Here is a 22,128-nt window from a genome sequence, read left to right on the forward strand (position 1 = left end):
AAATTACACATCACTACGTGTGCTATAAACAAGGTTTAACACTTATTGAACTTAATACAGCTTAATGTAGCAAATATGGCATTTTGTACAACAGTAATATTAACACCATGAGCAGGAATGGGTTGCTGGGATCATGAGCAGGTTATTATTATATAATAAGTGGAGTTTTACTTTATACTGGGACATGATGCAAAATATTCACATCATTTCAGTAAAATAACCAACAAATAAATACATTATTAATCAATGGATAACTTTAAACACAGATCTTTATTTAACAGTCTCCTTGTCTTGATGTCCTTCATAATCATAATGTTTAACAGTCTCCTTGTTCAAAATTTAAGTAATACAAATGTTCAAAAGTTTACCTGTATATGAAATTGTCTAATTTGTCTAGGGAGTCTGAGGTTAAGTTTATCAAACATAAAGTAATCCTTGATCTGGCCACTCAGTTGTTGTCCACTTGAATATTAGTATTGTAAAATGTGAAATTTAAAAAATTGAAGCTTTTCTTTGTGTTACTGCAGCTCTAGACTGCAGCTGGTGCTGCTGCTCTAGACTGTGACATTGCTAGTATTGTACCTCTTGACTGTCGTATTGTTGGTTTGCTACTCTGGACTGTGGTATTGTTGGTCTGCTACTCTGGACTGTGGTATTGTTGGTCCTGCTGCTCTGGACTGTGGTATTGTTAGTCCTGCTGCTCTGGACTGTGGTATTGTTGATTCGCTACTCTGGACTGTGGTATTGTTGGTCCTGCTACTCTGGACTGTGGTATTGTTGGTCCTGTTGCTCTGGACTGTGGTATTGTTGGTCCTGCTACTCTGGACTGTGGTATTGTTGGTCCTGTTGCTCTGGACTGTGGTATTGTTGATTCGCTACTCTGGACTGTGGTATTGTTGGTCCTGCTACTCTGGACTGTGGTATTGTTGGTCATGCTACTCTGGACTGTGGTATTGTTGATTCGCTACTCTGGACTGTGGTATTGTTGGTCCTGCTACTCTGGACTGTGGTATTGTTTATTCGCTACTCTGGACTGTGGTATTGTTGGTCCTGCTGCTCTGGACTGTGGTATTGTTTATTCGCTACTCTGGACTGTGGTATTGTTGGTCCTGCTGCTCTGGACTGTGGTATTGTTGATTCGCTACTCTGGACTGTGGTATTGTTGGTCCTGCTGCTCTGGACTGTGGTATTGTTGGTCCTGCTACTCTGGACAGGGGTATTGTTGGTCATGCTACTCTGGACTGTGGTATTATTGGTCCTGCTGCTCTGGACTGTGGTATTGTTGATTCGCTACTCTGGACTGTGGTATTGTTGGTCCTGCTACTCTGGACTGTGGTATTGTTGGTCCTGCTACTCTGGACTGTGGTATTGTTGGTCATGCTACTCTGGACTGTGGTATTGTTGATTCGCTACTCGGGACTGTGGTATTGTTGGTCCTGCTGCTCGGGACTGTGGTATTGTTGGTGCTGCTGCTCTGGACTGTGGTATTGTTGGTCCTGCTGCTCTGGACTGTGGTATTGTTGGTCCTGCTGCTCTGGACTGTTGTATTGTTGGTTTGCTACTCTGGACTGTGGTATTGTTGGTCTGCTACTCTGGACTGTGGTATTGTTGGTCCTGCTGCTCTGGACTGTGGTATTGTTGGTCCTGCTACTCTGGACTGTGGTATTGTTGGTCCTGCTGCTCTGGACTGTGGTATTGTTGGTCCTGCTGCTCGGGACTGTGGTATTGTTGGTCCTGCTACTCTGGACTGTGGTATTGTTGGTCCTGCTACTCTGGACTGTGGTATTGTTGGTCCTGCTACTCTGGACTGTTGTATTGTAGGTTTGCTACTCTGGACTGTGGTATTGTTGGTCTGCTACTCTGGACTGTGGTATTGTTGGTCCTGCTGCTCTGGACTGTTGTATTGTTGGTTTGCTACTCTGGACTGTGGTATTGTTGGTCTGCTACTCTGGACTGTGGTATTGTTGGTCCTGCTGCTCTGGACTGTGGTATTGTTGGTCCTGCTACTCTGGACTGTGGTATTGTTGGTCCTGCTGCTCTGGACTGTGGTATTGTTGGTCCTGCTGCTCGGGACTGTGGTATTGTTGGTCCTGCTACTCTGGACTGTGGTATTGTTGGTCCTGCTACTCTGGACTGTGGTATTGTTGGTCCTGCTACTCTGGACTGTTGTATTGTAGGTTTGCTACTCTGGACTGTGGTATTGTTGGTCTGCTACTCTGGACTGTGGTATTGTTGGTCCTGCTGCTCTGGACTGTGGTATTGTTGGTCCTGCTACTCTGGACTGTGGTATTGTTGGTCCTGCTGCTCTGGACTGTGGTATTGTTGGTCCTGCTGCTCGGGACTGTGGTATTGTTGGTCCTGCTACTCTGGACTGTGGTATTGTTGGTCCTGCTACTCTGGACTGTGGTATTGTTGGTCCTGCTACTCTGGACTGTTGTATTGTAGGTTTGCTACTCTGGACTGTGGAATTGTTGGTCCTGCTACTCTGGACTGTGGTATTGTTGGTCCTGCTGCTCTGGACTGTGGTATTGTGGATTCGCTACTCTGGACTGTGGTATTGTTGGTCCTGCTACTCTGGACTGTGGTATTGTTGGTCCTGCTGCTCTGGACTGTGGTATTGTTGATTCGCTACTCTGGACTGTGGTATTGTTGGTCCTGCTACTCTGGACTGTGGTATTGTTGGTCCTGCTGCTCTGGACTGTGGTATTGTTGGTCCTGCTGCTCTGGACTGTGGTATTGTTGGTCCTGCTGCTCTGGACTGTGGTATTGTTGGTCCTGCTGCTCGGGACTGTGGTATTGTTGGTCCTGCTACTCTGGACTGTGGTATTGTTGGTCCTGCTGCTCTGGACTGTGGTATTGTTGGTTCGCTATTCTGGACTGTGGTATTGTTGGTCATGCTACTCTGGACTGTGGTATTGTTGGTCCTGCTACTCTGGACTGTGGTATTGTTGGTCCTGCTGCTCTGGACTGTGGTATTGTTGGTCCTGCTACTCTGGACTGTGGTATTGTTGGTCCTGCTGATCTGGACTGTGGTATTGTTGATCCTGCTACTCTGGACTGTGGAAAAATTGAAGCTTTTTTTAAGGATTTATATTTTATATTTTGGGGAAAATAGCTAAAATCACAGTTTACAAAAGATTTACACATTATTGTCTTTAGGAAAGCTGTAATATAATACAAGTTAACAGGGTGGATTTTTCATTACTTTCATCTTTCATTTTGTCTTTTATTCATCACTTTTTGTGGACATAATGACCTCCTCTTTCTGTGTTTAGTCTTTGTTTATTTGTAGAAGAATAATGAATGTCAGATGGCTTCAGGTTGCTCAGAGTTCCTGACTTTTTTCTTTCTCATTGTTCAGAGATCTGCTTCAGTTTATTGCATCTATTCCAAATGAAGGTCTTGAGGCAGTTTTGGTGTCTCTGACTAAATGTTTTTATTGTTCATGGCTGGAAAATAGGACACATTGGCATCATTGTTAAATTTGTCTTGTCCTGTTTATTCTTGTCTTTGGCCACTGGATCCTGTTTTTTGGCCTGTTTTCAGTTCGGTATGGTTGTAGTCAGGAGGTTCAAAACAGAGCTGGGTTATGCTGGTCTCTCTTCCTCCTCATGCAAATATATACACATTGAAATTTTTTGTTCAGATATAAATTAATCCTCTGGACTGTGGCACTGCTGGACGGCTGCTTTGCACTGGGTTAGTGCTGGTGCTGCTGCTCTAGATTGTAGTATCATTGGTCCTGGTACTCTGGACTGTGGTATTGTTGGTCCTGCTACTCTGGACTGTGGTATTGTTGGTCCTGCTACTCTGGACTGTGGTATTGTTGGTCCTGCTGCTCTGGACTGTGGTACTGCTGGTCCTGCTACTCTGGACTGAAAAAGCTCATATCCAAATGTCTTGGCACCAGATGCTGCTGACTAGTGCTGTATGTTGGCATTTATAGGTGACGTGGATCACCTTATTTTAATTTCCTACACTTAAGTGCTTAAATTAAAAAAAAACCTTCTCCATGTGTGTAAAAGACTGAAACAGCACCTCTCATTAACCAGTCTGAACAATGAACTAAGAGTACTTGTGCTGGCTAGAAACAAGTGGGGAAATAAACTGTGTCTGCGCAGAAGGACTGGAACATTGGTGAGGTACTAGCATTAACATTACCAACATCCATAAAGTCTAGACCTAGAGCTAAGTAATTCCTAAATAATAACAGTGATTATCTATTGCAAACTCTAATATCTGTCATCATTAATAATAATGATTATTAAAGATGATGGCTCTGTAAACAAAGACGTTGGCAATAAACACACATTCTCATCCATGCAAAATACGATTCCTTTATCCATGACCAGATAATCTTGCTTAAATTAGTAGGCTTTGGGCGCTTACTGTAATCAGTTTAATTACACCTGTGCTTTCTAAACCAGTAATTATCTTTATAATCTTTGCTGGCTTGAAAGCCAGATACTTTAATCCTTTAGTCAGAAGTAAAAATGTAAAGCATAGCCACACAACTAGCTTATTCTTTAGTTTCTCAGCAGTATATGTGCTGTAGGATTCAGGTCTTTATCAGTGTCTCAGTTTGCAGCAGAGAGAGGCCCATGTTCATGTGTTCATAAAGGACTCTTTGTCCAGAATGAAGTCGTGTTCTGGGGTCTGTGTCTGCTTTATAGAGAGGAAACACAGTGGGAGGATTGCAAAGCTTCTGGCTCAATAATGATCACCTATTGAACTGTTTCACTGCTAGAGTCCTCTAGTACATGTAGAGTTTAAACCCAGTATTTGTATTTTCATTTATCTGTCACTATGGTGCATCTTTCAGTAGTCTGTCATTTCTAATAATGTATAGGAACTTTAACGTTGTTTTCAACTTCCTTAAGCACCACTTAAAGTAGCTTATACAGTGTATCACAAAAGTGAGTACACCCCTCACATTTCTGCAAATATTTCATTATATCTTTTCATGGGACAACACTATAGACATGAAACTTGGATATAACTTAGAGTAGTCAGTGTACAGCTTGTATAGCAGTGTAGATTTACTGTCTTCTGAAAATAACTCAACACACAGCCATTAATGTCTAAATAGCTGGCAACATAAGTGAGTACACCCCACAGTGAACATGTCCAAATTGTGCCCAAAGTGTCAATATTTTGTGTGACCACCATTATTATCCAGCACTGCCTTAACCCTCCTGGGCATGGAATTCACCAGAGCTGCACAGGTTGCTACTGGAATCCTCTTCCACTCCTCCATGATGACATCACGGAGCTGGTGGATGTTAGACACCTTGAACTCCTCCACCTTCCACTTGAGGATGCGCCACAGGTGCTCAATTGGGTTTAGTCCATCACCTTTACCTTCAGCTTCCTCAGCAAGGCAGTTGTCATCTTGGAGGTTGTGTTTGGGGTCGTTATCCTGTTTGAAAATTATCTGTTTCAGAATGTCACAGTACATGTTGGAATTCATGTTTCCCTCAATGAACTGCAGCTCCCCAGTGCCAGCAACACTCATGCAGCCCAAGACCATGATGCTACCACCACCATGCTTGACTGTAGGCAAGATACAGTTGTCTTGGTACTTCTCACCAGGGCGCCGCCACACATGCTGGACACCATCTGAGCCAAACAAGTTTATCTTGGTCTCGTCAGACCACAGGGCATTTCAGTAATCCATGTTCTTGGACTGCTTGTCTTCAGCAAACTGTTTGCGGGCTTTCTTGTGCGTCAGCTTCCTTCTGGGATGACGACCATGCAGACCGAGTTGATGCAGTGTGCGGCGTATGGTCTGAGCACTGACAGGCTGACCTCCCACGTCTTCAACCTCTGCAGCAATGCTGGCAGCACTCATGTGTCTATTTTTTAAAGCCAACCTCTGGATATGACGCCGAACACGTGGACTCAACTTCTTTGGTCGACCCTGGCGAAGCCTGTTCCGAGTGGAACCTGTCCTGGAAAACCGCTGTATGACCTTGGCCACCATGCCGTAGTTCAGTTTCAGGGTGTTAGCAATCTTCTTATAGCCCAGGCCATCTTTGTGGAGAGCAACAATTCTATTTCTCACATCCTCAGAGAGTTCTTTGCCATGAGGTGCCATGTTGAATATCCAGTGGCCAGTATGAGAGAATTGTACCCAAAACACCAAATTTAACAGCCCTGCTTCCCATTTACACCTGGGACCTTGACACATGACACCAGGGAGGGACAACGACACATTTGGGCACAATTTGGACATGTTCACTGTGGGGTGTACTCACTTATGTTGCCAGCTATTTAGACATTAATGGCTGTGTGTTGAGTTATTTTGAGAAGACAGTAAATCTACACTGCTATTCAAGCTGTACACTGACTACTCTAAGTTATATCCAAGTTTCATGTCTATAGTGTTGTCCCATGAAAATATATAATGAAATATTTGCAGAAATGTGAGGGGTGTACTCACTTTTGTGATACACTGTATACACTGATCAGCCATAACATTAAAACCACCTCCTTGTTTCTACACTCACTGTCCATTTTATCAGCTCCACTTACCATATAGAAGCACTTTGAAGTTCTACAATTACTGACTGTAGTCCATCTGTTTCTCTACATACCGTTTTAACCTGCTTTCACCCTGTTCATCAATGGTCAGGACCCCCACAAGACCACCACAGAGCAGGTATTATTTAGGTGGTGGATCATTCTCAGCACTGCAGTGACACTGACATGGTGGTGGTGTGTTAGTCTGTGTTGTGCTGGTATGAGTGGATCAGACACAGCAGCGCTGCTGGAGTTTTTAAATACCGTGTCCACTCACTGTCCACTCTATTAGACACTCCAACCTAGTTTGTCCACCTTGTAGATTTAAAGTCAGAGATGATCGCTCATCTATTGCTGCTGTTTGAGTTGGTCATCTTCTAGACCTTCATCAGTGGTCACAGGACGCTGCCTACGGGGCACTGTTGGCTGGATATATTTTTGGTTGGTGGACGATTCTCAGTCCAGCAGTGACAGTGAGGTGTTTAAAAACACCTGCAGCACTACTGTGTCTGATACACTCATACCAGCACAACACACACTAACACACCACCACCATCAGTGTCACTGCAGTGCTGAGAATGACCCACCATCCAAATAATACCTACTCTGTGGTGGTCCTGTGGGGGTCCTGACCATTGAAGAACAGCATGAAAGGGGGCTAACAAAGCATGCAGAGAAATAGATGGACCACAGTCAGTAATTGTAGAACTACAAAGTGCTTCTATATGGTAAGTGGAGCTGATAAAATGGACAATGTGTGTAGAAACAAGGAGGTGGTTTTAATGTTATGGCTGATTGGTGTACATTCTGTGTGTTTTAGGGAGTTTTGTGGAAAAACAGTTTACCAAATGGAAACATGAACACAAACACAAAGCCCTCAAAGATACTGACTGGAGTGGGGGATGGAAACCCAGGTTACCTGGGTTCTCTGGAGTGGTGACATTCCTGTGTTTTAATCAAAAATGTCCAAAATAAGAGCAAATAGTATATTTATGTCAACAATTCATAAGTTTTCATCACCCTTGTACAGCGTATGGTTATGCCACATTTAACAGCTATTACAGTCAGTAGTTTTTAGATCATTTCAATTAGTTTTGCACGGTTACTAAGCAATTTTGATTTGTGCTTCTTTAAAAAGAAATGATTTCAATTCTGCCAGGTCACTTGGGGAGTGGTTGTGTTCAGCAGTTTTGAGGTCTCTTTGTTTAATTTTTATTAGCAGCTGTATACTAGTTAGCTAATGCTAGAATAGTCACACTTTTGTTTAAAGAGCAATTAATTTCAGTCAAAGAGCCAATTAGGAACCTCTAATCTAATTTCTCATCTATCTCCATCTCCAAGATGCCTTATAAACCAGGGGCTTTGGCACAAGTCCTACTCCACACCTCTTAGAAAGGCTTGGAGAGGTACGTTTGGCACTTGGTGCCTGGCAGCTGTGTGGTGCCAAACCACCAAGTTTATTAAAAAATTATTATGTTGTCTGCGTTTCTGTAGGAGGTTAAAGCATCAAAAAAGGTACATAATTTACCTTTTTACATTTTACTTTAACAGTAACTGCTTGCAACTTATAATATAACATATAAATATAAGTAATACATGGTAATACATTCCCAAAACATGACAAAAGTTATGATATCAATGATACTAAAACATGAGAATTAAGTGGTAAGGTTAGAGTTGAGTTGAGAGATACAGCTTTGTCCAGCAGGAGGCTTCATGTGCAGAGTTGCAGCTGGATCTGACTGGATTTTTGTACACAAGAGTTCACTTGTTCCTGGTGTTCTTACCTCTGGTCAGTTGTATTAGGTGTATTACCCACCTACTTTATTTTACTTGCAGTCAAACTTGCCACTTAACAACAGAATTAAATACCAGGCTCTTAAGCATCATTTCACCAGCAGAAGGTACTCTTCAATAATTACCATTCCATGAAGAAACCAATTTGTTTAAGTGGTCACTGCATTACTTTTTATAGTAATTTACTTGTTATAGTAGTCTGTAATGTCTTAAAGTTACAAGGATGACTGGGTGGCTCGGTGGGTAGCACTGTTGCCTCACTGAAAGAAGCTCCTGGGTTTGATCAGGTCCGGGTCCTTTCTGTCTGGAGTTTGCATGTTTTCCTCATGTCTGCATGGGTTTCCTCTGGGAGCTCTGGTTTTCTCCCATAGTCCAAAGACATCCAAGTTAGGTAAAATGGAGATACAAAATTCTGTCAAGAATGTAACCAGTTATAGACTACTATAACAAAAAATATGATTCATTAAAATCCTTAGAATCCTTAGTAAATAAAAGACATAAAAGTCCTAATAAACTAATAAATCAAACCTAAACCTACAATTAAATTAAACACAACACACAGCTAAAAACATGTTAACAAAAAGCATGTTAACAATAACCTACTGTGTACTCTGTATGTTGCCAGTGATGATTGGTGATGACGAGATAAGAATTAATAAAGAAAACACAAAGGTGAGCAAAATGATCTCCAGTTCTGTCTGTTATCTCTACCGTACACATTATACTGGTTTTCTTTCTCTTTGTTTGTTTGTTTATTAGGGTTTTAACGCCATGTTTTACACTTTGGTTACATTCATGACATGAATGGTAGTTACTCATTACACAAGGTTCTTCAGTTCACAAGGTTATATCGAACACAGTCATGGACAATTTTGTATCTCCAGTTCACCACACTTGCATGTCTTCGGACTGTGGGAGGAAGCCAGAGCTCCCGGAGTAAACCCACGCAGACACGGGGAGAACATGCAAACTCTACACAGAAATGACCCGGATCGTTCCACCTGGGGATCAAACCCAGGACCTTCTTACTGTGAGGCGACAGTGCTACCCACCGAGCTTTTTATTTGGTATCAAGGTAAATCAAACATATTAGAACTAGGAATATTAAATAACATATTAAACTAGGTAGCTAAAGAATAATAATCGTTATAATAATCGTTATAATAATAATAATAATTAAAAAAATGTCAAAACCAACAAGGGAGAACTTGAAAATCACACAGAAAAGACCCTCTTCTTCTTCCTCGGCCTTTGTCCCGTTCGGTTGCGGGGTCGGTTCTCGGGGTATCATGATCCGCATTGATTTGGCACAATTTTTACGCCGGATGCCGGATGCCCTTCCTGACACAACCCTTCCTATTTTATCCGGGCTTGGGACCGGCACTACAATGCACTGGTTTGTGCATCTAGCAGCTAGGTATCTATAGGACAATTCAGTGTTTCCAATTAGCCTGGTGGCATGTTTTTGGACTGTGGGTGGAAACCGGAGCACCCGGAGGAAACCCATGGACCTTCTTGCTGTGAGGCGACAGTGCTACCCAGTAAGCCACCGTGCCGCCCAGAAAAGACCCTATATACATAAATAAATAAATAAATACACACGTGTGTGTATGTATTTATATATTAGGGCTGTCGCGATTAACGCGTTAACATTTTTAATCTAACTATTTTTATTTGGCTGTTTGTGCCACATACATGTGTGTCTCTGTGGTAATTAACTGTATTTCAGATGAATTGGGATGTAAAGCGCATTAACTGTCCGATGATAAAATACTTTTAGCGGTTTTCACTTTTTTTACGTGTTGATGAAAAGATGAATGAAATCACGCGAGCTTTGTAACGAGTATTTCCATTGGCTGCTAGACCTGTCCATCAAAACCGCGTAGCTCCGCCTCCTCCCCCTCCGGTAAAAAGTGAAACTCTGTGTGATGTTTCATCTCTACAGTTTATTCAGGTTATTCTATCACATGGTTATAAACATGATTTATATTTGTGATGTTTGTAGTTTTCTAAAAACACATTCGTATCTGATATTTATATGGACTAAGCGTTTACATGGACTGTTTTAATTAACACTTTTTTATATAGCTACAGTCAATTACTTATAGATATTGTCTGCTAACTTGACTGTTTCAGGTATTTATAGGTGTTTAAATGGTAATTTAGAACAGTATTTCCCAGTATTCTTTCTGCACAAACACAGTATTAAAGGGTTTTCTTAATAGATCTATAAAATAATCATATCTGTGTTTTGATGCTTTATTGATGCCTTATATTAGATCAAAACATTATGGTTGGTGCACCTGTTTTCAGTGTCAGGGTCATGAACAGGAAAAGATCCTCACTTTTGTCAGATAATGTGCTTTCTACAATGAATTTAGATTTAATAATTTTATCATATTTTATGAATATTTTATTGGTAAACACGTTCTTGCAATAACAATGTGCATAACTGTTCAAATTTTGCTTAATTATTAGTTTGCGATTAATTGAGATGAATACATATATATTAGGGCTGTCACACCATTAAAAATTTTAATCGAGATTAATCGAGATTAATTTTGTTCTTTAGTCGCGATTAATCTCGATTAAAAATTTTAATCGTGTGACAGCCCTAATATATATATACATATATATATATATATATATATATATATATATATATATATATATATATATACACACGTATTTATGTATGTAACTTACAAGTGTATGTACAGTACAAGTGTAAACTGTAAACTTCTGATGAATTGAACTGGACAGATTATCCATTCCGTATTTTAGAAGTATCCGTGCTCTGGATGAGTCCATGTTCCAGCTTGAAGACTCCGTTTCATGTTTTGTTTTGATCCGGGCTGAATTGTGTCCTTCCACGCTGCTGTTGCTCTAGCCAGCCAGGCAGGGCTTTCTGCTCAGATTGCTGCTGGAACAAAAACACTTTCATGTCGGTTACACTAGTGGATTCTTCATCTTTACCCGCGGTACTCTCTTCTTTTTTCGTGTCGATCGGTTTCCACAGTACATCTCTCCTCCACACAATGGATTGGTCCGATGTTTACCCGGTTTGTTAAGTTTTGGCTGGGAGCACATACAGCTCCATGTTTCTCGGGACGACTTTCCCAAAGTGACCGGCGGCGAATGATCCGACTTCGGGTGAACTGTTGATCGGGAAAGTGCTCGGGGGAGAGGGGGGTTAGAGCTTGGACTCAGGGCCGGGATTTGTCGGCGTGTTGGAAGTGTTTTGGACGTGATTAAAGCTTGAGCTTTCGCTGGAAGGGATGGCGGAGCGGGGAGCGGGGTTGCTCCTCTCTCTCCTCTGGTTCGGCTCGCTGTGTTCGCTCGCTCCTGCTGCTTTACACCCACACAAAGGTAAGAAACTGCGGGGAAATGCATGCGTGTGTCTGCAGACTTTTAGCACTGTACATGCAGCCTGGATCTTGGAAGGTGAATCAACTGAGCACTGCTGTGATTTAGCTACAGTCAATAATGCAGTGCTTGCTGCCATGCATTACTTCAAATGCAAACTGGAATTCAATTAGTGAGTTCGTGTTTAATGTGGTATATTTGCCTGTGCATTTGCCTATAAACTGCACATATGTTATTTACTCTCATGTGTTGTTTTGTTAGGTGTGTTGAAGTGCACACATCTAACGGTAGTGCATCCAGTATTGTAATTATAAATTACTTTAGATCCACTAAGTCCCAATGCTCATCAAAACTAACCTTACACCATAGAATTCAGTAAGAATAATTTCATAACAAATAACATAGCAAAGTAAAGACTCCCTTACCCTGTTTCCCAGTACACACACAAAGAGTGGAACATTCCAGGTTTGGGGTTAAATCCTACAACCTAAGTCTAGTAAGAATTATTTTATAGTAAAACACCACCTTGCATTCATTGCAATTCAGTACAGGTAGCAAAAAGGCCTCACCTGACATCCTAACAGTATTAAGGTTCTGCGCTGAACCCTACATCACAGTGTTTCCAAATAGAGTCCCCTTGAACTGATTCCAATTTAGTACGCTTAGGGAAAAAGTTCTACCTGGCACCCTAAGTGTGGAACAAGTTTTCCGTTCTAAAACCTTAGTTTAACTTTTTATCTTCGTTGAAAGTATTTCAGAACAAATGCCACATAGAGACCTGCTTGCCTTGTTTTTAATTGACTACTGTTAGAGAAAGGTTATTTTCCAGACACCTTATGAGTGGAACATTGAATATTCTACAGTGAACCATACAGCAATGGGTCTAGTAAGAACAAATTCGGAAGACACCCACACAATGTGCCGAGTAGAAATCACCTTTCATAGGTGGATAGTCAAGATTTTAGAGAATCATTTTAGACTAATGTGGAACTTTTATTATAATAGTTTTTTTTTTTTTTTAAACAGTAAACATTTTAGAATGGTTGCCCGTCCAAATAACTTTCTGTTATTTGTATCATATCATTGGTTTCTTAAAGTTGAACCTTTATCTATATAAACCTACTGTACAGTACAAACCTACTGGGTGAGGAATGACTCTTGAGATACAGAAACAACAGAAATCCTTAGCAGAGACCAAAAGCATTAATATCTTTAGGACTGTATTTATAACCTAGAACCATCAACCATAATATTTTCTTATGTAGTAGGGATTGTTAAAGAGAAGTTAAAGACTCCTCAGATATAACAAGAGAGCTTTTTGTACTCTCCAAGAACATATATTATATTATTAGGATGGTATTTTTTAATTAAGTTATTAATGCTTTATACCAGTAAATAATCTTTATATCTTTAAATCAGCCGTAAGTAGAAATGTTTTCACTTAGAAACATTAATTAGCAGGAAAATCTGAGACAGCAGAACCTTTAAATCAAAGTGTTGTTTGAGTAGAAGTGTTTCAACCTAGCATCACTGGCCACCCGAAAAAAACTTAAAGGGGACAGATGCCCCACAATGACCCACCCAGAACTGTGAAAAGAATTCTTAAGGATTTATTTTTATTTACTGAGAGGCTTTTTGAGACTTAAATAATATGCTCTCATATTACACTGAAGGAAATCTTAGGTCTTTGTAATTTGAAGCTGATTTTTTCTGACATCTTGTAAAGGTTACCATTGGCAGTCTTTAAGAGATGGAGTGAAAATTGACCAACATCTGGTGCACATTGGTATGAGAACTTTTTCTACAGGGATTGCACTGAAATGATCCGTAAATGATTGTTCTAAATGGTTTTTTTTTTTTAATTTAAAGTTACGGTTTCACTTTTTTTCCACAAAGTTTAAATGCAGTGTGGTACATTACCAATACTTTCTGTACATGTTCAAACAAACAAACTGTTATTTGATCTTTTTTTAACTGTAATGGTTTCTTATTTTGCTTAGGTAGATTGTGGTATTTGAATAATTCTGATCTAAGTCTGGCCTGAAGTAGTTGGTGTTTTTTTACTGCACTTTAAATAAAATTAGACACACACAACTTTTTAATTGGATCTTGGTCGTACTGTGAAAAAAACCTTATGCCAAATCTAAAAGCCACTATGTTTAAGCAAAATGAATGCAATCAATATTTTGAGAATCCTAAGGTGTGGTAGCTACCGTGTCATACGATGTCCCAGTGAGTGACCATTAAACTGTAACAAACCATGCTGTATCCACACAGAAGTCTTTTGTTAATGTTGCACCACATTATAGAGCAACAAGTATTCACTGGAGTGTTCTGGGGAATAAAAAACCCATCACCGCTACAGTTGTATGATATGTGTGTTTAAATGTGGAGGGAATTCTTATGATAAATAACTTGTGAACGGCATCGCTATTGATAAACACAGAGCACATGTTTAGCCTGAGGAAATCTCTGCCTCCTAATGTCAGTATCAAGAGCTTTATTTATTTCTTTTAGTTTTTTTGTGCGTATTTGAGACATTTACATCACATCTGATGTTTGAAGGTGCTTGCAGTGCATGGGTAATCTGACATTGATGCGCTTTGTGTGAGGCAGCTAATAAAAGCTAAGTTAGTGCATGAGAAGCGCCATGCTGTGGTTAAAGAAAAAAAACAGGCTTTGCTGGAGATCAGCACAAAAGAGATGCATGGGGGGCTGGGTGAAACGGGGAGACTGTGTCTGGGAAGTAATAAAACCAGGAGATTAAGGGGAACGGGGAGTCCCTTTGGGAGTTTTGATTGGTTCCAGAGAATTGGCCAAGGATCTATGTGCAGGCAGCAAGTTTCAAATTACGCCTGGGTGCCCTGCTGAAAATACCTGTTTATTTGAAGCATGCTTCGGAGGGCTAATGTGAACCATAAGCAGTGTTTAGGTTGCCCACAGCTGACCCATATTAGCAAGGTTTTTGACCCAAAGGGAAGCGAATAGTCATGGATATTTTGGAAGATCTGCTTGTGTTTCATTACTGTTTCCTGTAAACCGTTATGCTGGAGTAAATTCTATTTTCATTCCATTTTATCAAGTTAATCCTGCCATTAAGAAATTAGGCCCTAATGGTTTCCTTGTAGACAATATTGATACCAATTGTATAAACACTTTCCCAGTGTCTGCAACTACTTCACCTTAGACATTTGTTTCCTCAGACCTTCATATCTTGAGCTTTGTCCACACTAAAACGCTCCATAGTAGCTTTTTGTCCAATCAGAATTGGCAGTTGTAAATGTAGTCTTGGATTTAAAAACCTGGGTTGCCAGATTATATCATTCTAAGGTGGATGTTTGGTGTCTTTGCTGTTTTACTCTGCCTAATAGCAGCTTTACTTTATTTAAAAAATGCTGCATTTGCATAGTAATGGTGTATTCAGAAAAAACCTAATAAATAAACTGTTTTTTTTTTTGCTTTATTGTAACAACCTAGCAGCCCTATTTCTTGTACTGTTGATTTATAGATCAATATCTTTTATTTTACACACTATATGGTCAAAAGCATTTGGACACTAGACCATGAGCTTGTTGGACATTCCATTTCCAAAACAAATTGTTTTTAAATAAAGTGACCTTTACACCAGCCCCTTCTCTGAGAAGCCTTCTCACAACACTTTAAAGTATGTCTGTGGGCATTTGTGGCCATTCAGTCATTCATGTTGGTCAAGAAAGCCTCATTTGATGTTCCAGTTTATTCTAAAGCTGTTCAGTGGGGCTGAGGTCAGGGGTCTGTACAGGCCACTGGACTTTCTTTAAACCAAGCTTTCTTTATATATTTATTGACCCCGCTCTGTGCACAGAGGCACAGTCATGCTGGAACACCCACTATTTTATGTATGCTGTATGCACTTACTAGCACTGGATGCTGTCTGAAGTGGCCAGACATTCAGATTCACAAGGAAACCCACAGTTTTGGTGATGTTTTGTATTTGTAAAATCTGGGCTGCAGACAGCATTTCTCTCTGACCTTGTTTCTGTCAGTTGGGTGGATGTTTAGCATATCTGCATGTTGTTTGAAGTAGCAGGCTATGAACCTCAGCTGGTTCGGTGAATAGAGTCAGTATCAGGCTATTAAGCCACATTACAGCCATTATCGTAAGTCATGATAACTGGTACAGCTGTGTGTTTTCAAATGTCAGGAAAAAAAATCAATAACAGCGTAATCAATTTAGCATCATCAGCAATCAAACCTTTCTGTTGGCAGGACATGACAATAACCTCCCAGCTAACAGATTCAGCCTTTAGTTTGCTTTATTAATTCAAATAGCCAATAGGCTTGTGGCTAATTGTGTAATTTGTAAATGAGGACTTGCAAATAGAATTTTAATGAATCATGTTTGACTGTGTGCAATACTAGATTGATTTTTGTTAGTGTAGCTGTAAGGATTCTCTAGGATTGAACCATGCTTTATTTGGACATGTAGGTTCTAGGATTTTAATTAGTTTTGCAATTGATTTCCATGTCTGTCTGTATAATAGGATCTTATACCAATGAATTAATTATTAGTTTTGTTATATACTGTATAAATTATTGTACAGTAGACCCCTGACTTACGAACTGTTTACCATACGAACATTTTGGGTTATGAGCGATTTTTTTCAACTTAACGTACGAACAAATGTCAGATTACGAACCGAAATTCACACGCGAACGAAACACGTGACGTGTACTGTACTGTACTGTACTGAAATGTGATGTGTTTTTTATGTACAGTACAGTATTACTGTGTATTGTTGTTTATTATTGTTTATTACAGTAATGTATATTCTATAATTTAAGATTTAAGGGAAAATATACTTTTTTATAAGGTAAGGGGTGGTTTGGGAGGTCTGGCATGGATTAATTCTATTTACATTATTTCTTATGGGAAAAATAGGTTTAACTTACGAACATTTTGACTTAAGCACAGCCCTTCGGAACCAATTAAATTTATAAGTCAAGGGTCTACTATAATTTCATTTCACTTTCTAGCATTGACTTCTATACTTCTATTTTTAATACAAATAAATGAAACAGTGGTCTGTTTGCCAAGGTAAATAAAACAGGCTGTTCTCCTGGTAAGGTGCTGATGTCTGTGCAGGGACCTTTTTCCAGCATATAAGCAGTAAAGCTCACTTGACTTTGAACAATGTCACCAGTGTTACAGCAGCTTCCAGTTAATGGCAAATAAGTATAAGAAGTTATAAATCATTAAGAACATACACATGCATGTCAATTACAGCTGTACATGCTGGTTAACTACATCTTGCACGTACGACGCACTACAGCTGTCGGTCTCGATTTACGGGGTGGGGTGGGATCAGACTGGAGTTGGCACAGAGAACCCAACAACATGCCAAGCTTATATATTAGAAGATATGTGCTCTTTAGTCAGGCAAGGAAGCTTAATGGATAATAAATACTAAGCTTGTTAGAGTTGATGTTGCACGTGGGGAGCTGGCAGATTTTTGTTTAGTCATTTACCCAAAGCGAATTACAACCCAACAATGGATCTGTGACATTTAAAACTCAAAATCCTTGTATTATAAAATAATAAACATTTAATCCCAATTCCTGCAGCTACTATGTGTGAATACATGATTTTTACCTGTTGTTTAGCCCTATGGCACAAACTATACGCCTTTGGGAACATTTTGTAAATGTTATTTTAATGGTCACATCTAGAGTCGAACGTAATTTATACCCAATTATTTACTGTGAGAAAACAATAGTAAAACAAATACATTAAAAACTAGAACAGAGCAGAGTAAACGTGGCTTATGAAAAGCTAGCCTATATACACTGATCAGCCATAACATTAAAACCACCTCCTTGTTTCTACACTCACTGTCCATTTTATCAGCTCCACTTACCATATAGAAGCACTTTGTAGTTCTACAATTACTGACTGTAGTCCATCTATTTTTCTACATACTGTTTTAGCTTGCTTTCACCCTGTTCTTCAATGGTCAGGACCCCCACAGGACCACCACAGAGCAGGTATTATTTAGGTGGTGGATCATTCTCAGCACTGCAGTGACACTGACATGGTGGTGGTGTGTTAGTGTGTGTTGTGCTGGTATGAGTGGATCAGACACAGCAGCACTGCTGGAGTTTTTAAATACAGTGTCCACACACTGTCCACTCTATTAGACACTCCTACCTAGTTGGTTCACCTTGTAGATATAAAGTCGATATAAAGATATATATATATATATATATATACAGTGTATCACAAAAGTGAGTACACCCCTCACATTTCTGCAGATATTTAAGTATATCTTTTCATGGGACAACACTGACAAAATGACACTTTGACACAATGAAAAGTAGTCTGTGTGCAGCTTATATAACAGTGTAAATTTATTCTTCCCTCAAAATAACTCAATATACAGCCATTAATGTCTAAACCACCGGCAACAAAAGTGAGTACACCCCTAAGAGACTACACCCCTAAATGTCCAAATTGAGCACTGCTTGTCATTTTCCCTCCAAAATGTCATGTGATTTGTTAGTGTTACTAGGTCTCAGGTGTGCATAGGGAGCAGGTGTGTTCAATTTAGTAGTACAGCTCTCACACTCTCTCATACTGGTCACGGAAAGTTCCAACATGGCACCTCATGGCAAAGAACTCTCTGAGGATCTTAAAAGACGAATTGTTGCGCTACATGAAGATGGCCAAGGCTACAAGAAGATTGCCAACACCCTGAAACTGAGCTGCAGCACAGTGGCCAAGATCATCCAGCGTTTTAAAAGAGCAGGGTCCACTCAGAACAGACCTCGCGTCGGTCGTCCAAAGAAGCTGAGTGCACGTGCTCAGCGTCACATCCAACTGCTGTCTTTGAAAGATAGGCGCAGGAGTGCTGTCAGCATTGCTGCAGAGATTGAAAAGGTGGGGGGTCATCCTGTCAGTGCTCAGACCATACGCCGCACACTACATCAAATTGGTCTGCATGGCTGTCACCCCAGAAGGAAGCCTCTTCTGAAGTCTCTACACAAGAAAGCCCGCAAACAGTTTGCTGAAGACGTCAACAAAGGACATGGATTACTGGAACCATGTCCTATGGTCTGATGAGACCAAGATTAATTTGTTTGGTTCAGATGGTCTCAAGCATGTGTGGCGGCAATCAGGTGAGGAGTACAAAGATAAGTGTGTCATGCCTACAGTCAAGCATGGTGGTGGGAATGCCATGGTCTGGGGCTGCATGAGTGCAGCAGGTGTTGGGGAGTTACATTTCATTGAGGGACACATGAACTCCAATATGTACTGTGAAATACTGAAGCAGAGCATGATCCCCTCCCTCCGGAAACTGGGTCGCAGGGCAGTGTTCCAGCATGATAATGACCCCAAACACACCTCTAAGACGACCACTGCTTTATTGAAGAGGCTGAGGGTAAAGGTGATGGACTGGCCAAGCATGTCTCCAGACCTAAACCCAATAGAACATCTTTGGGGCATCCTCAAGCGGAAGGTGGAGGAGCGCAAAGTCTCGAATATCCGCCAGCTCCGTGATGTCGTCATGGAGGAGTGGAAAAGCATTCCAGTGGCAACCTGTGAAGCTCTGGTAAACTCCATGCCCAGGAGAGTTAAGGCAGTTCTGGGAAATAATGGTGGCCACACAAAATATTGACACTTTAGGAACTTTCACTAAGGGGTGTACTCACTTTTGTTGCCGGTGGTTTAGACATTAATGGCTGTATATTGAGTTATTTTGAGGGAAGAATAAATTTACACTGTTATATAAGCTGCACACAGACTACTTTTCATTGTGTCAAAGTGTCATTTTGTCAGTGTTGTCCCATGAAAAGATATACTTAAATATCTGCAGAAATGTGAGGGGTGTACTCACTTTTGTGATACACTGTATATATATATATATATATATATATATATATATATATATATATATATATATATATATATATAGATATAGATATAGATATAGATATAGATATAGAGAGAGAGAGAGAGAGAGAGAGAGAGAGAGAGAGAGAGAGAGAGACGATCGCTTATCTATTGCTGCTGTTTGAGTTGGTCATCTTCTAGACCTTCATCAGTGGTCACAAGACGCTGCCCACAGGGCGCTGTTGGCTGGATATTTTTGGTTGGTGGACTATTCTCAGTCCAGCAGTGACAGTGAGGTGTTTGAAAACTCCATCAGCATTACTGTGTCTTATCCACTCATACCAGCACAACGCACACTAACACACCACCACCATGTCAGTGTCACTGCTGTGGGGGTCCTGACCATTGAAGAACAGGGTGAAAGCAGGCTAAAAAAGCATGCTGAGAAACAGATGGACTACAGTCAGTAACTGTAGAACAACAAAGTGCTTCTATATGGTAAGCGGAGCTGATAAAATGGACAGTGAGTGTAGAATGTCATGGCTGATCGGTGTATATTAATATTATGATCATTATGATTAGTTTATGAATAATTATAAGCAGTACTGCAGGGCTGGATGCTCATCAAGGCCCTTGTGAACTTAAATGATCTGAGTTCAGAATAGGTTCTAGTTTTAACGATGCTCACCCCATGTCCCCATTCCACTACCACTTAGTGTTTAGGAAACAGTTTTGGGAACACTATGCTATCTGGGAGATAACTGAAGCATGGCTTATTTTATAGATTTTATTCTGCTTTCAAGAACATATTTTACAAAGTCAATGTAATTTTGCTCAGTGTACATTTGATCCAGCCTTATATTTTTTGTCCTGGTAACCTAATGACATCGCCCTAGATGTCGCTGTTTTTTCTTCTCAGACCTGCAGCTTTTTGGTGCTAAAAATAAAGCAGATTTTTGGTGGGAAAGCTAACAATGGTATAATATTAAGCACTGGCTGGATTCACTACTGACAGAGGCATTGGATTTGTCACATGTATACAGTGTAATTCCACTGAGTTTTAGTGGCACATAGCCAAATCTCATGCATTTTTGATTGAATAATATGACCATGGAAAATTGTAAATCATCCTAATTTAATTTCCCCATGCGTTCTGCCATTCGAGACCATCTTCAGTCGAGCATCTTGTTTTTATTCATCTACTTGGAGGTTTTCCAGGAATTTGCATTACAGATTGGTCGGCTAAACACGCTCAGTGTTAATAATGCTTTCACTGTAGTGGAACCAGAACAATAGTACGCTTGCATGCCACCCAACTAAAATGATTTAGCCAGGTCCAGTTTGTTTGGAACTATTTGCCACTGACCCAGTTTGATTGGATGCTTTTCTGCCTTTCTGTTTTTTCTGACACCACCTGACTATTGTTTCTCCCTCTCCATCCTTCTCCCTGATCATCAGTCATAAGAACTGGTCCAAACTGTTTTACCTGACCTGCTTTCTGAGCTGTATTTAATCATGGGACAGACTGATGGCTTCCTGTCTACACGTCTTGTTTGCGTTGACATGATTGATCAGGGCTATATTTATTGGAAAGAATGTATAAAAACAGATTTTGGAGTTGGGAAAATGCCATCTAGATTTGACTGTGTTTTTAAGATTTACTTCCCCTCACATAAGTTCATCTGCCGACCAGCAGTTAAAGAAAATGTTATGGATGGCACCCTGTATATCAGTGTACCCCGTTGTAAGTGACGATCATCTTTTATGCACCGAAAACATGACAAATCCAAGAGCAAAGCTTGCTGAATTAGCTCGCTGAATCTGATGTAAGAGTACCCTTTCAGTCTGAGTGCTTGGAAGCCTGACAGATATGGCAAAGGCTCACCCTTTGGATCTTTGTGAGAAAAAAGCCTTTGCTGTCGGCCCACTACAGATGAGGCACAGGGAGTGTGTTTAAACACTCTGCCAGCCCTCTAGATCTCAGCCTGTGGCTCTTGGCACCCTCAGACATGGCAAAGATCCCCGCTGTGTTAAAGCCGGCAGCTGGTTTATCTTAAAGGTCCAGAACGGGTCCAGTCTTCTCTCCTGCTTCCAAAAACAAACACCCTGTCTTTGTTCATTACTAAGATCCAAGGAGGCAAATTAGCATCCAAAAAGTATCCAATGGCCCAATCTGATTATTTGATTTGAAGTGCTTTTGATTTCCCAGTTGGTGATGAATATTAACACCTGTCCCAGACAAATTCACTTACAGTTTTGCTGTGCACTGGTTTTCTGAAATGTGATTTCTAGCATTAGCAAATTACTGATTTGGCTGGGAGTTTTAAAAAGGCTTTTTTTGTATGTTGTTAGGAGTATTCAGCCTATTAACTAATCACAAATCACAGGATGCTTTTAATGCTTTATTTTGGAGATATACATTCTTAACTGTATTCAGTTTGGGAAACATTGAAAACTGACATCTGCACAGTAACCAAGCTGCCTTACTTGGAGGCAAGTTACCTAAATGGCTATATTTTGACTTTTTTGGGTGGAACCCCTATGAATCTTATATACAAGGGTTCTTCAAAAAC

The 22,128-nt window shown here is 40.3% G+C and overlaps 1 protein-coding gene across 1 annotated transcript in view; it reads left to right on the forward strand.

Moving 5' to 3' along the window:
- The first annotated feature begins 11,565 nt into the window (after nt 1-11,565).
- Nucleotides 11,566-22,128, forward strand: part of neo1a (neogenin 1a) — a 189,368-nt gene continuing 178,805 nt past the window's right edge. Inside the window, exon 1 of the mRNA XM_063012505.1 lies at nt 11,566-11,688. Within this exon, the coding sequence (XP_062868575.1) occupies nt 11,598-11,688 (91 nt within the window). The 5' untranslated portion in view covers nt 11,566-11,597. The remainder of the gene's footprint in view (nt 11,689-22,128) is intronic.

This window comes from Trichomycterus rosablanca, chromosome 17 (genome assembly GCF_030014385.1).
Source record: "Trichomycterus rosablanca isolate fTriRos1 chromosome 17, fTriRos1.hap1, whole genome shotgun sequence".
Taxonomy (NCBI): domain Eukaryota; kingdom Metazoa; phylum Chordata; class Actinopteri; order Siluriformes; family Trichomycteridae; genus Trichomycterus; species Trichomycterus rosablanca.